The sequence below is a fragment of the Channa argus genome, chromosome 5, assembly GCF_033026475.1.
Source record: "Channa argus isolate prfri chromosome 5, Channa argus male v1.0, whole genome shotgun sequence".
Lineage (NCBI taxonomy): Eukaryota > Metazoa > Chordata > Actinopteri > Anabantiformes > Channidae > Channa > Channa argus.
Window position 1 is genome coordinate 24,336,488 of NC_090201.1, and position 15,764 is coordinate 24,352,251.

Genomic DNA, 15,764 nt, shown 5'->3' on the forward strand with positions numbered 1-15,764 from the left:
TGTCTTGTCTAAAACACCCCAACATTTGCAAATATAATTTTGAGTTGTTTCTTCTTGAGTGTTTATATTTCTGCCACTTCATACTTTGCCTCTGAAATGTAGTAACGTCCAATGTACTTTTAATCCACTACATTATTTGATAACTATAGTTATGTGATACTTTTAAGGATCAGATTTATAAAACAAAATACATTACTATTATTAAAATGTATTGATCACCTATTGTAAATTCACAAGCTACCAAGCAGTACATAAAGTAATTCAAATTAGATTTTCTTTTATTAAAAACATATCATCAGAACAGAGTATAAGGTCATAAAAGTCAGCTCCATCACAATCAGCTTCAACATTAGTGTGAACACATTAAAGCATCAATAATTATAACTTTATGATATTTATTGATATTAAAATATCCATTCTGTATTAAAGGTACTTTTAATCTTTCAAGAGTTTTTTGAGCTAATACTTTTGTACTTTAACCCACTTGTAATGGAGTATTTGTGCAAAATGGTCTTTAACTTCTTCTTTTACTACTTCTACTACTGTTGGAAACCAAACAAAAGAAGTAATGACTATCAAAGGTCTGTACATAACTGTGCAGGATCATGCAAAGCCATTTGTAGAGCACATTCTGTGCAGCTTTATGCAACAGAAGTAACAAGGAATAAGAAAATATATGTGACAGAGCAAATCCGAGTTACACTAAGTGACACTTTACTGTGTGCAGTGACTTCATGTGAGCCAGAGACTGATTGCAGTGGGTTAAATGTGTGTGAGGTGTTGCCTTCGCTCTGTGGTCTATACTATCCAGCCACATGCAGCAAACATGCAAGTATACATTAGTTGAACTCATCTTCCACCTCATCAGAAAACATCCAAATGCGGGCTGTGACGTCAAGCACAGACTTTTTGAATAGCCTCAGTATTTTACATATTTAAATGATTGCGCCCAGATCCCATTACACTTATGTTTTATATTAAAAATAAGTCTTTCGTCTATTACAGATCCAATTTGACAATAATTAGCTTGGAGGCACCTTAGAGGATGTTGCAAACATATAGTATGTATAAAAACATCCCATTTGCAATTTGCAGGACATGGTATAGTTACTTAACTAATCCTAAAGGCAATTTGTGGCCTCCAGCAACTTACAGAGAGCAAACACTAAAAGCGAAGAAATGATCTAAAGCACACTGACAGCAGCAGCATTGAAATTATGCAAAACAAACGGACTCTCTCGTAAAAATGTTGCAAATGACTAATAGGTTGTAGTTTTATATTTATATATTTTAAATACAATCGCAATTTTCTTATTTAATTGTGATATTTAAACGATGCCTTAATTGTTTTCTTTCCTCTTAACCAATGTCTATCTCATCGTTATATTTCCCCTTGGGGCTTGATCCCATTTAAAAGGTTTGGATTAAAAAACTAGATGAGCAGATACTCCGGCATTGGTGGGGGCTTTAAACTTTTGGACAAGTTAGATTTTATGCGAGGGACACAAAGACTGGAGGACTGTCTAGATGTCGTCCTGTTTGCGACGAGAGACGGATGTGCCGGTGCTGCATGAAGCGAACACTAGAGGGCAGTAAGACTCAGTCAGACCCGGGTCAGCTACTGGGAGCTGGAAATAAAATAAGTAAAAGAGCCGATAACCCGGAAGAAAGACGGAACTTAATCTGTAGCGCTCACATGTGTCGTTACTGTGACTGCACGCATGATGTTTCATGTTAGAATCAGAGGACTATAGATGAGGTAAAACTGAGAAATGATAACTGTCCTGTAGCTGATTAAAGGTAGGAAGTGTTTATTTTTGGGAAACACACCAACACATCATTTAGCTTCATAGAATAATTCAGCGGACGGTTTCCAGCTGTAACTCCCAGAAACATAACATGTTTTTTCTATGGCACGTTTGTTGAGATTATAGCTGTCTTATTATAAAGGAGTCAACTCTTTATAGACAATATAATTAACGTTACTTTATTAATAGAGAGGTGGCTTGTAACTAAGTACATCTACTCAAGTACTATACCATTTTGTGGTGCTTGGACTTTACTCGAGTAATTTACTTCGATTTCACTGCAATTTATCTACAGCTTTAGTTACTAGTTACTTTTTGCTTATGATTTTTAGATAGAAAATCTAATTTACTAATAAATCATGATTATTACTTTGCATTAACCATCTCTCAGTACATAAAGTAATAAAACCGTGTCATCCCAATTTGCTTGGTAAAATTGGCCCTTATTTTGGGTTAACTAAAAACTTATTATGATTATTTTGCTGTTGATGTTTCCCAAAGAAAATTCGTCTTTGGGCGTTTGTTCAATACATTTGGAATTGATTTATACTTTCATGTTCTCAACAGCATCAAAACTGTTGTACTTAAAGTTAATATTAGACAATACAAAAACCTGTGGTGGAAGAAAAACTGCAGCTTTTACTTACTAGACTATTATTTGACTTAATAAATACTCTTACAAATAAAAGTAGAAAAGTATTATCAGCAAAATATACTTAAAGTTTCAAAAAAATATATTTATGTATATATTTATAATTATTCATGCTTTCATACATTACATTACACTTCAAGGTGGACTGTAGTGTGTACATTTCCCCAAAGGATGTTGTTTCAACCAATATCTATTTCTATTTCACAAGCGTGCAATTATAGACGCATTACGTAATGCAGTAGTTTTACTTTGCTGTGCTAGTACTTTTATTCTAGTAAAGGATCTGACTGCCTTTAGGGTCCATAGGCATGGCTTACCTTCATGCAGCTCATTGCAGCAGAGCTTCTCTACTGTTTTGTGGCCTGATGGTGGAATGTGTTTTAATCCCATCTACAGATACGGTGATAAGATGCTGAGTGATACGGAGGCTGCAGAACTGCTCTCATTCCTGACCCCCGGTACACGTCCTGATGTCAAAAGTCAGGCCACAGAGTACATCCTGGGACTGTCAGGGCATAGGTATGCGGAGGTTATAGTAGATATAGATAAAGTGTCCTTCTCCTTACCTAATGATATAAAATGCAAATGCTATACATATACGTGGACTTATATCTGCTAATAGTGTTATAAGCCATTTACATTTAATCATTTGGCAGAAGCTTTTATCCAAATCAACAAGTGAGAAACACACACAGACTCACACACACTTCAGTGTTCAGTGTTTTACCTAAAGACCAGTTTTAACCTGTTTTATTAGACACGTGGCAGAAAAATCCTCACTGATGTTGGAAGGATTTAGACCTTAGCCCTCTTACATTCACCTGATGGTTCAGTGCCTTATTGATAACACAGTGACCTACTTTCTGAGTTTGTGCACATCGTTTGTTTGTTTTCAGGGATGGCTGCCGCTTCCTCCGCTCAAAACCCGATTTACTCATTGCCCTGTTTGTGCTGACCTCTGACTCCTCTGTTGCCATAGTGAAGGACTGTTACCATATCCTCATCAACCTGTCAGCTGATGAGACTCTGCACCAGGTTATCAGTCTTATATTAATTTCCTTCAGAAAAGTCTTAAATATTTTCTCTTGCCTCCGTGCATCAGTCCGAAGATATATAACATAAGTGTGTGTGTGTGTATATACATATATGTTTTTTCTATGGCACATATACAAACACAATATTGCCAAAAGTATTCGCTCACCTGCCTTTAGACCCATATGAACTTTAGTGACATCCCATTCTTAATCCATAGGGTTTAATCTGACGTCGGCCCACCCTTTGCAGCTATAACAGCTTCAACTCTTCTGGGAAGGTTTTCCACGAGGTCTAGGAGTGTGTTTATGAAATACATAATACACAGTCCTCGCAGTCTTCACTCTAATTCATCCCAAAGGTGTTCTGTCGGGTTGAGGTCAGGACTCTGTGCAGGCCAGTCAAGATCTTCCACACCAAACTTACTCATCCATGTCTTTATGGACCTTGCTTTGTGCACCTGAATTCATTTATTTGGATGGATGAGCGAATACTTTTGGCGATATAGTGTGTATGTGTGTGTGTATATAGAGAGAGAGAGATCTATAGCTATAAAGATATTTAGATTCAGATTTCTTTTATTGTCACTGCACAAGTACAACAAAAGGCACAAGCTAAAACAATGCTAATAAAAATGATTAATTAATAAAATAAAATACATAGATCTATATAGTAATAAAGATTGATACAGTAGATACATAGATAGATATATGACTTAATTGATTAATCCATCAATGCATTTTTCTTCTTATCCAGGTCCAAGGCACATTAATTAAATTACTTTATTAGGATTTCTGGGAAGCACAAAAAAATTATATAATAAGAATAATTGCAGTCCTTATTATCCCTATTGGTTTTTCATCATACTTACATTTAGGTTTTAATAAAAAAGATCTTAAATACCTTGTCGAATTATAAATATTATTATTTTATTGTCTTTCGGCTTATCCCCTAAGTTCAGCGTTACTACAGCAGCTCATTAGTCAACATGTTGATTTGGCACATTTTATTCACACTGGATGCCCTTCCTGACGCAACCCTCTCCAATTTTACCGGGCTTGGGACTGGCATTGCACGGGTGTGGATGGGAATGGTTTTAGGAGTTCAGTGACATCTAGTCTGGGGGAGCTGGATGGAAACATCCAACCCTGTCGCCAGTGGCCGGCCCCTTGCCTCGTAGAAACTCTAATAAAGGCACAAAATAAAGTAACTTTAAAATCACAGAGATGTTGTGGATTCAGTTCTGGTTTCTGCATTGAAAACGATTTTCTTTAATGCTTCACACAGGTTCTGGTGACAGACGTCAAAGTTCTTCCAGCGTTGTTGAAGAAACTTACAGATCCAGACTACCTTTTCTCTGATCAGATCTGCACCATCCTGTCCAACCTGTCCCGACATGAAAAGACCTGCAAGACAGTGTTCAGGGTGGGTTACTGTGTCAGGTCTGGAAAGTTTATTGGGAAGAGGTTTTGTCTGGGTGATACTAGTAATAATAATAGTCAGAATAGCCATAATCCTAATACAATCGCAATTTACGGCCAGTCTATCACAGGCCCACAGAGAGACATACACAGACAGACAACCACTCGCAGTCACATTCACACCTAAGGGCAATTTTTAGATTTACCAATTAACCTAACATGCCTGTTTTTGGACTGTGGGAGGGAACCCACACAAGCACAGGGAGAACATGCAGACTCCACGCAGAAAGACCATGCCCAGCTGGCGTGTGAACCCGCAGGGAGATTTGTTGCATTAAAACAAACACTCTTGTCTTGCTTTACCAGATAAATTACTTTAAACCTTTAATCTGAAATTCATCATATATCATTGAGCTTCCCATCCGATTAGTGTCCACAAAACCCCATCAGGTAATCAGAATCAGAGCCTAGTGTGCCAAATAATCAGAGATTAAATATTTCTTTGCTGTTTCAGGTCCTCCAGGAGGAGGTTGGTCTGGCTAAACTGGTAGAAATCTTCTGCACCGAAGGTTACAACAAGAAGGCAAAGCTTCACTACCTGGGTCCTCTGCTGTCCAACCTGACTCAGGTGCAGGAGGCCAGAAACTACATTTTGGACAAGGAGAGGTGATTACACAGTACTACAAAACTGAAAGCTAAATTACCTTCTGAAGTTAGGACAAATGTAGGCTGACTTGCATTTGGTTATTTGAACAGTCGGCTATAACTACAAGGTGTTATGCATTGGGTATCAGCAAATACCCAGTCTGAGACTATGAAGGAACAGCTGCTTCAACTTAGAGAATTCATATGCTGAAAGCGATGTGACTTATCACTCTGATAGTTATTGGAGCTACTGGAACACTACTCTATTCATGCCCATACAGTGGTATCCATTCAGATATTCCTGAATCAGCCCCAGAGATGATTCTCTAGCTTGGGACTAGATTTTTTACTAGATTTTTAAACTGACACTGCAGCTAAAAAGACTTAGAATTAAAGCTACAGTATGTAACGTTCTTCTTCTTTTTTTTTTTTTTTTTTTTCTTGTTTAATGTTTTAAATCTTATGTCAATGTGGTGACTTGGTGCTGTCAACCCCTCACACAAAGTCAGACTCACAGAACAAGATTGGCAGCAGTGCAGAGAAATGTGTTTCTTAATGTTTTTTAGCAAGGTTTGCCATGCAAATTATTCTCCGTGATTAGTAAGTTTTGCAGCATTCTTATTTAGACAGAAGAGCACAGGAGCAGGGAGAGAAAGGGGTGGGCAGTGCAAAGTGGATTGAATGGATGAGTGGATCTCATGCTGTCACTAGCTTAAGTTGCATGTTGTAGCTCTGATCAGATCATATTAGTTGATTCTTTTGTAGTATTTTGTGCATATGGCCCACCGAAATAATTTAGCTGAACACACATCTGCACCCCAAATAACTCCTTAACATTCACAGGAAATTAAATTAAAGTTATGAATCGTTCGGCCCTGCAGCATTAGGCTCTAATTGTCTGTGTGTGTGTCTGTGTTGCAGGTGTGTTGTCCAGAGGTTGTTGCCCTTTACTCAGTACCAGGCATCAGCTGTGAGGAGAGGTGGAGTCATAGGCACACTACGCAACTGTTGCTTTGACTACGGTAAGACACACATATACCACACTTACACCTCACTTATATCGACTAGAGGCAACAGGAGTCTTGTTCGTGTGTATCTTAATAATTTATACAGATGTGTCATCTGAAATTACAGTGCAGTAGAGCCCCAGTCAAAATGCACAGCCAGCTTCAGCTAGCTTCAGCTTCACTTCAATGTGTCTTGGATGGCTGTTATCTAAAATAAGAGTTAGGCTTGAATGCACCCCAGAAGCATTTGCAGATTGCTGTCACATTGCTGCCAGAATTGTAGTCCAGCTGTGTGATGATGTCTCCTCGTTGTGCCCAGTCCATCATGAATGGCTGCTAAGTGACGCTGTGGACATTCTGCCCTTCCTCCTTCTGCCACTGGCCGGTCCAGAGGAGCTGTCAGAGGAAGAAAATGAAGGTGTGTGTGTGTGTCCACTCAGTTAACTATTGTACTTCATTGAAGTCAAGTGTCATATATAAATTCAAATAATAACACAAACAACCTGCACAGTCAAAGTCCAGCCTCTGTTCTTTAAAAGTCTCAGTTGGATGAAAAGGGATTGCATCCCATTATTTTGAAATAGCAAAAATGATTATATTTCATCAGGATAATATTTATTGCACATTTAGTCAGTACAAATGTTGCTTTATCAGAAATCAATAAAGTTAATTTGAAATTTATCAAAGGGGGTTAAAAAAAATTGCAACGTTTGTAATTTTCATTATTTAACTTTAAACTTTTTTATATACACTCCTGGATCAGTTTTTATACGTTTGATGATGAAAGAACATTTGTACTAGCTGACAAACCACTATTATCATGTTATTGTTATATGGTTTGGGGGGTAGGTTTGCATATATAATAATAATGCACATTCAACTGTTCTTCCACCTTCAGGAAACAATTTTGATTAATTTCACGTTTTTGTCAAACAATGATTTTGTTAATTTTTGTTTATTGATTCCTATTTGCTTTAAACAAAACTTTACCATAACCATATAAACATAAGCTGTAACCATACACCATGAAAGCTTTTAGTACAGTTTGACTGTTTATCCTTCATTAGTTGACTGTAGACCCTGATGAGTGGATGATAAACCCCAAAAAACTCATTTTAATTGCTCCTAGCTGTGTGCTGCTCAATGTTAAAGGGCCCTTAACTCATGTCTGCTTTGTAGTGTGTCCTGCTTTTAGTTGTGAATTTCAATAGGAGCCTTCTCAGATTCTTGTATGAACAGAGGTTTTTCGGTTTGTTCCAACCAAAATATGCTGCAGTTCCTCTAGTTCTGACTAACAGACTTTGGTGTGGTGTTCAGGTCTGCCTGTGGACCTGCAGTACCTCCCAGAGGACAAGAAGAGAGAAGAAGACCCCGACATCAGAAAGATGCTACTGGAAACACTTTTACTGGTACAAACACAAAAATTGAGACTAACAACAAAACCACACATGTAGACTCGTGTTTTTATGTTAACTCGTGTTTCTCTCATATAGCTGACTGCAACCAAAGCTGGCCGGCAGACATTAAAAGAGAAGAACGCTTATCCCATTTTGAGGGAGTTTCACAGATGGGAGAAGGATGTCCACGTTACAGCAGCCTGTGAGAAACTGGTCCAGGTAAGAAGCCTCACCCAATAAATCTGTCAGATACATTAAAGGACGAATTATGAATTGAGCCTTGATTTTTTCCTGCACCTCATCATGTATTGCTTGAGCTGTTAAAAGGGCTAAAATATCTTAAACAATTATTTAAGCAAGCAAAATTTCAACATTTTACACTTGCATCCAGCTATGCTGCATTGTAATGGCCACAGCGATTGCCGTGAGATGGTAAAGGTAACAGGAATTAATACTTTCTATTCACTCCAGTTCTGTTGTTTACACAGTCACACAGATGAACCCATTTCTTCATAGCCGTCATAGCCGCCAACAACTGACACACCTCAATGTGTACAAGTGCACACACACATACACACATTGTGGGGGTTGGGTTCCGAAAACAGAAGCTTAATTTCCTTTAAACTGGTTTAAAACATATGCTAATCAATAACAGCCCTAGTTAGAAAATGCAAGAGTCAATTTTTGCAGAGACATTTTGATGTGTCATGTCAAAATGACAAGCACACACAACAAATGTGCGACTGTAGCTCAGTTATTCAGGCAGTCGTCCATGGTCTGCAGGTTCAGAGGCTCGATTGCCTTCCTGCCTACGTGTTGAAGTGTCCTTGGGCAAGACACTAGACCCCAAGTTGATCCTGTTGGGTCTGTTAAGCATCTTGCATGGTAGCCAGTGCCATCGTTGTGTGCGTGTGTGTGTGTGTGTGTGTGTGTGTGTGTGTGTGTGTGTATCAATGGGTGAATGAGAAGCTACATTGTAAAGTGCTTTTAATAAAAGCAGACATGAGCCAGTGGTAGACTATTGGGTCGGGATTCAGAAGGCCACGGGTTCGAATCCCACCACATCAGCCACACAGGGTGCCAGTCCCAAGCCCGGATAAAAAGGGCAGGGTTGCCATTTTATGGTGACCCCTGAAGGGACAAGGACAACAGCCGTTGATTTTGAAGCAGACCATTTACCATTTACAAAGCAGTCTCTGCTAATTCATTTGAGATGACAAGTGTGTTTCACATAGAGTGGGACACAGTTTTGTGAAGAGTTAAAATTGAATCTGATTCAGACATGTGTGTCTTGCTTCTTGTCGTTCTTTTCTATTTTCTCTCTACTCACCTCGACCGGTCAGAAAGATGGCCGCCCACCCTGAGGCTGTGTCTGTCCCAGGTTTTCTTTCATTTAAAAATGTTTTTACCTCTCCAACATCCCCTAGTGTGTGAAGGGGGATTTTCTCCAAAACAGAAAATTCACTGGAACTCTGTGGTTTTATCTAGACATGCTGGTTCCTGTAAACATATTTAATGTAGTGTGATCCTGACACTTCAGGTGCTGATAGGAGATGAGCCGGAGGAGGGGATGGAGAACCTGATGGAGGTGGAGATTCCAGAGGACGTGAAGGAGAAACTGAAGGATGCTGATGCCAAAGAACAGGAGGAGCTGGAGAAAGAGAAAGCAAAGCAAGAGGAAAAGACAAAGAGCAGTGATGCAGAGTGGACAGACAGAGAACAGGAGAGTGGACTGATAAAATAAATTCTGTCTTATACGTGGAATTTGTGACATATCTGGCTTCACCAGGAAATAACTTTTGTTCTTTAAACAAAAGTGTCTGTGAAAAGGTTTCTTATTCACACATAACAAAGCATTTACAGAAACACATTTACGTTTTTTTGTCGTCTGGTTCACAAAAGAAAAAGTAAGTCATCATATGAAAGAAGTCCTTTATGTTGTCTCACAGGCTTCACCATGACAGGTTTTACTACTGGGTTTGCTGCTAAAGCCCTAATTACTGACCTTTGCCGTGACCTTTTATGATGTCTGACAGTGATGAGGAACAACATATTAAGTTTGGACTCAAATGTAAAACACACCTGAAAGCACAGGCTACTGTTGAATTTCTTCTTTATTCCAAATGAAACTGACTTCTTCCACTTTTTTCTGTTCATTTCCTTAAAAGGGTTTTTATAAAAGGAGACATTTGATGTCCGTTGTCCCTTGTTCAGGCAGGAAGGTGGAAATGAAAACCTGAAAACGGATTTCTGACTCTTTTGCTCAGCTGAAGGTTTTAAATGTCACGAAACAACCAGAAGGGGGTGTCCCGGTTTTATTTTCATTTATTTTCATTTCACCAAACTGACGTTGCAGCAACTGCACTGGTGCTCTCCTCCCAGCGGAAGTTCATCTTTAACTTGAAAACAAACATGAAAATGTCAAATAGACCACTGGAGACAACCTCACAGGTCGATTCAGTCGTTGGTCAAAAACAAAGTACATAAGTACAGCAAATCGTGCTTTAGCTTTGTGTTTTAGAGCAGTAAACTGATCTGACTGAGGTTTAACCACAGCTACACTCAGCTCCTTTGTTCTTGTGTTTTTGAGTTTGGACCCTGTTGAGGGACTTTTCTGAGCACTAATAACCCTCTGAGGAAAATGAGACATTTAGAAAGTTACGACGTTGTTTCAATGTGGAAAACTTTTGGAAAGTGATAATAAACACAACTTTATAAAGTTACAATGTGTTTTAGTTGGTTTGAAACTGAATTACAGCAATAAATATTTTAATATGGCAGGTAAGACATTTTAAATTTAAGCAAAAGCCCTTTTTGAAAATGTAGGACCTTTGCTGGAAAGTAAGGATCTTGAAAGTGTGGAATTGAGGAAAATTTGAAAGTAAGCGTTTGGTTAATGTGTTTCTTTTTCCTAGTCATTTTGTGTTTATTTTTGGTTGTTTTGTGTTTCGTTTTTTTGATTGCTTTGTACTTATATAGGTAGTTTCAGGTTTGTTGGTCATAATTCTTGTGGTTTTTGCCTACTTTGTGATCGAAGTGCATCTTTTTTGGGCCAGTTTCTGTTTTCAAACACAAAACCTAAACAGTAAATTCAGAAGGTCTGGCTCTAGTATCCCCTGACCTCTTGGGAACCTGGGTCTGCGCCCGGTCCCAGTTCATCAATACACCAATGGATCCAGTTGGGACACGGGAATGGTCAGAGTCAGGTACCTTACAGGTACAAGTACCTTAGAAGCTTTATTGTGTAGGCCAGCAAATTAATATAGATAGTATAGGACATAGTAAATGCAGTAGTGAAAACTATATACACTCACATTATTAGGTACACCTGTAAAATCTGTTTGAACGGTGATAATTTTATTATTGTTATTTAATAAAATTTTGTTTATATATTGAGGTCATACTGGGTTTTGAAGACATACTAAAGATTATCGTTCATTCAAATAGAGTGGCCAAAACATTAGAACCACCTCTTAATATACTGCATTCCTGACAGTTTTAACCTGAAAGGTGAGTAAAGGAAGGGGTTCATGGCAGAGCCACTGTATTAGATTACATTAGATGGTGCAGGTCATGTGACAAGTGAGTCTCAGGTAAACACTGTGTGTATTTGCCGACCGGATGTTTCTCTATCGCTCTGTAACTACTCTGAATAAATAAAAGTTTAAAACACAAGGTCACATCTAAATGGTGCACAAATTGTCCGAATTCACACTGAAACAAGTAAAATATATTTTGACAGAGAAATGAAAATATGATTAAAACGATTATGTGTCTCACTTTCAGGGTTATTTATATGTTATTAATGTACCAAGCGTGAAGTTATTCTTCTCTCTATTTTTCCTGCAGTGGAGTGAAAATGAGAACTGAAACAACACTAAAGCGCCTCCTCAGTTAGCCATACTTCAACCAAAACTATGCCAAATACGCAGTGTGTGTGAGATCACTGAGAAACTCTTTCTTTCTTTATAGGGTTATTAAATGTGCCACGGCCACGGTGGACAGTACAGACAATAAACTAAAACCGAAGGGGCGCAAAGCAGGAACAAAGTATGGATAAAATAAAGATACATAAAAAAATATTAGGACGAGATGCATGCAGATTGCAAAGGAAGAAGTAGCATTAGTTGTTCTTTTTTTTTTTTTAACTTGTGTTAATTTCCTGTTTCCAACACGGTGACACACATACACACACACACACACACACACTGCATAAGCGTGGCTAATATTAAAATACATGCTCCGTCAAGGCACCAGGATTTAACTGTTTGCTGACTTGTGTGGTTTTGGTGAAAACAGGAAATTTTCCTGAATGATTCACAGTTTGCACAGTGAACAGCAGACAAGCAGAGCAGCACATATTCGTGCGTAATACTTTATTTGGTGGTTTGGTTAAATCATAAGGTTTGACCACCCCATATTTTGCACAATAGATGTACTGAATGCTCCCTGAGCATTTCAAATTATGCCGATTTATCTTGCATTTAGGGATTATGTCAGCTCCTACATTGCATCAGCTGTGTATCACGTCTGCTGAGAAGAAATAAATATTTTCTCCAACAAAGACGGATTTTTAATCGGTGTTTGCAACTGGTTCACCGCCAGCTGCTCCCGAGTTAAAGTACATGTTTGGACTAAGCGCACTGCTCCATATTTGTTGAGTGGAAGGAGAAGAAAGACGATTTGTGTTGGGCGGCGGCTTCAGCAGCGTCTCCGTATTGGAGCGGGGGGGGTCCGTGAGTCCCTGTGGCCAATCAGGCGCGGAGGTTTCCCGTCTCATTTCCGTAGCCCCAAAGCACCAACGTGACAGTACGTGTGCGCAGAGTACGTGCCAAACGTGCCCTAAACACCGGCCATTGTGTTGTTGATGTGGTAAGAGGGGGCTCAGGTTTGACACACTCACTGACATCACAGCGGTTGATGAAGTATTCACTGACAGTACTGTAACAATAAAACACTTTGAGAATACTCTATTACAAATACAAGCTCTGCATTTCAATTGTAGCCTATAATATTTATCCAGTCCCAACAGCCTGTGCAGATTTTAAAAGCAGAAGTACTCAACACAGGAAAATTGACCTTGTGACTCTTCTGCTATTATATATCATTGGCTTTTAATTACTGATTCTTTAAGTGTAAGCAGCATTTAACTGTTGTACCTGGCTGGATTTGGGCTGTTTGAGCAATTTTACACAGGGCATAGTCATAAATTATGTTAACAATTTATTTGTTTTTTTTAATGCTGATCAGAAAGTGGTGAGCCCACAGTGAAACCCATAACAATATGTTTCTGTCCAAACAAGGGTCGAAATAAAGAAAAAGCAGCAAATTCTCACACATAAAGACAGTTTTACACCACTTTAATGTTATTCAAAATAAGGTCCAGGCAAAAACATCATATTTTATATGCTTTATACATGCAAATAGATATTTGCATATAAAAAGCTTTTAAATAAAAGTAGTGGAGTAAAAAAAAAAAAAGACCCTCTACACTTTATACTCTGCTACAACTGAAAGTATAAGTACCTCACATTTTCTAAATATAAGTACAGTACTTCACTAAACATATTCATTCCACCCCAATAGGAATTTTGTTTTTCATGTCAATGCACAGTGATATTGGATTCATAAACATTTACACATTCAAGGACCATAAAGAAGCAGGAAGGCGAGACATCTTGTATTACCTGTCTGTTACTCAAAATATAAATAAACTGTAGAAATTCATGGTCTTTCAATTCCTGTTACTTCAAAACAGTGCTGTTAAAGCAATAAATAACCAAAAATCTAATAATAAATTCAATAATAACAAAGTTAGGTCTAGGGGCGGCTGTAGCTCAGTTAGCAAGGCAGCCACAGACCGCAGGGTCAGTGGTTTGATCCCCCGGTCCCGGCTATATGTCGAAGTCTCTCCCTAACAGCCCATTCCCCTTCCTAGCCGTGCAGTGCTGGTCCAAGCCCAATAGAAATTGGGGAGGGTTGTTTCAGGAAGGGCATCCAGTGTATAAACTGTGCCAAATAAACATAAAAATAAATAATAATAATAACAAAGTTTAGTGTAGTTCTATAAAACAGTGGAAAATTTAAGTGTTTTAACTGCAAATAAATAAAATAAAATAAATAAATGTCCAGCAGATATTTATAGAACTTAGATTTTTGGCAAAATCTTTTTTCGTCTCTTGTTACAACTAAAAACAACCAAAAAAATCAAAACAAAAACAATCAAACAAATCAGCTCATTTAAATGTTGCTGAGTGCACTAACAGTAACAGTTCTTGAACATAAGTTTTGCCTCATCTCCTTCTGGTCTGCTATAATCTTTGGTTAATTAATTCTTTCCCAGGTAAAGAAGCATATATCAGCTTCAGCTGTGGTAACGGTGAGATGATGAGGATCTTCAGCAGATGTTGCACTGATTGTTCCCTGGTGTTTCCCAGTCTCGTACCACAGAGTCAGAATTAAAAATGTATCTAACAATGATAACATAACATTTCACTTACATCACAGATAAGTAGTATTTGCATATGCCAACGTGTTCTCTTTACAGCCCCAGTTCCACTTTAAAGGTCATAAGATATGAAAATAAATTCAAATATTAGCTAATTACAGCTGTTACAGCAGTTTAATGATTTTATTTAAAAAGTTTAGATGATGTTCATTGCAGAACAATGATAATGTCTTACTAAAAAAATCTTCAGATGAGGCTCACAGTGGTACATTAGTCAAAATCCTTCAGAAATTATTAAATACATTAAATACGTTTTAAAGCGTTTTATAATTGCTATCATAACTATTGTGCACATCTTAAGAGATGTTTAAATGCATTTTCTGCTATATACAATTATTTTATTTAATTTTTTTCTCTGGATAATTGAACCAGCTGAAACTATTAAACAGCCAGCACTACATAAAATACATTTGTTACAACTGACAGGTGGAGAAAATATTTCTAAAATTTTACAAAAATGCTTTTATTTACCAACTTCATTGCAGTCTTCCATTTATCTTGTCCTCGATGCTCAAAAAGACTTCTTTATGGCAATAATATATTTTTTGCCCTGTACATACCATTTAATGATTATATAAGCAATCTGTTGATGTGTTCCATCTTTCTGCTCTTTTCTAATAATGTTTTTTGTTGCTCATGTGCCTCGACCTTCACACAGAAACAATTATTATTTAATTTTTTTTAATGTAAGACAGGTAAGTAGGATAAGTGAGTACAGTATATGTGGCACTGTTACTCCACATAAACGTTCACATGCAAAACCTATGACGAGCTCTTGAGATGTGATGCAAATGTTTTTATATTTAATTATTTATCAGTAAGAGATACTTTTGTAACATTACACTCTGCACACACAAAACACTGCAATTTTATAGTAGCCATATTGTGTATTGTACTATTGAATGTAGTACTCCCATCTGAATATTTTGTGCTTCTTCCTAAAAGTAGTAGCAGATGCCAGATAATTTCACTTTTTGGAAAATATTCAGCTAAGAAATGCCAAATGACTGTAACGGTGTAACAGGCATGACAAAACAAAACAGTGTGTTATTTGAAAACATCAAGTGTTATTTAAAGTGATAAAGGGAAGTGATATTTCAAGTTGTATTTCTCTAAATCTTTTATTTGAACACCAGCTGAGAACATCCGCAGTTGAAAAATAATCTAAAGCATCATTAGCAGACAGCATTGGTGAGGTGGTGTATTGAACGCATTTAGTTAGTGGTGAGTGTATAATGACTTCAGAATTCGAAACACTAAATTTAGAACTGAGACTCCACTTGAGACTTAACTC

General features: G+C 37.7%; 1 protein-coding gene across 2 annotated transcripts; it reads left to right on the forward strand.

Annotated features, from left to right (window-relative positions):
* Positions 1 to 1,641: 1,641 nt before the first annotated feature.
* On the forward strand, positions 1,642 to 11,352 carry hgh1 (HGH1 homolog (S. cerevisiae)). 2 transcript variants are annotated; one of them, XM_067505538.1, is made up of 10 exons: positions 1,642 to 1,800; positions 2,857 to 2,979; positions 3,357 to 3,495; positions 4,780 to 4,917; positions 5,428 to 5,579; positions 6,480 to 6,580; positions 6,885 to 6,983; positions 7,883 to 7,974; positions 8,059 to 8,181; positions 9,503 to 11,352. In XM_067505538.1, exons 2-10 carry the CDS (start codon positions 2,870 to 2,872, stop codon positions 9,704 to 9,706), a joined length of 1,158 nt encoding a protein of 385 aa, XP_067361639.1. In that variant the 5' UTR covers positions 1,642 to 1,800; positions 2,857 to 2,869; the 3' UTR covers positions 9,707 to 11,352. The 2 variants fall into 2 exon arrangements, with proteins under 2 accessions (XP_067361639.1, XP_067361638.1); XM_067505537.1 differs by having other exon boundaries at positions 1,647 to 1,759.
* Positions 11,353 to 15,764: the final 4,412 nt, after the last annotated feature.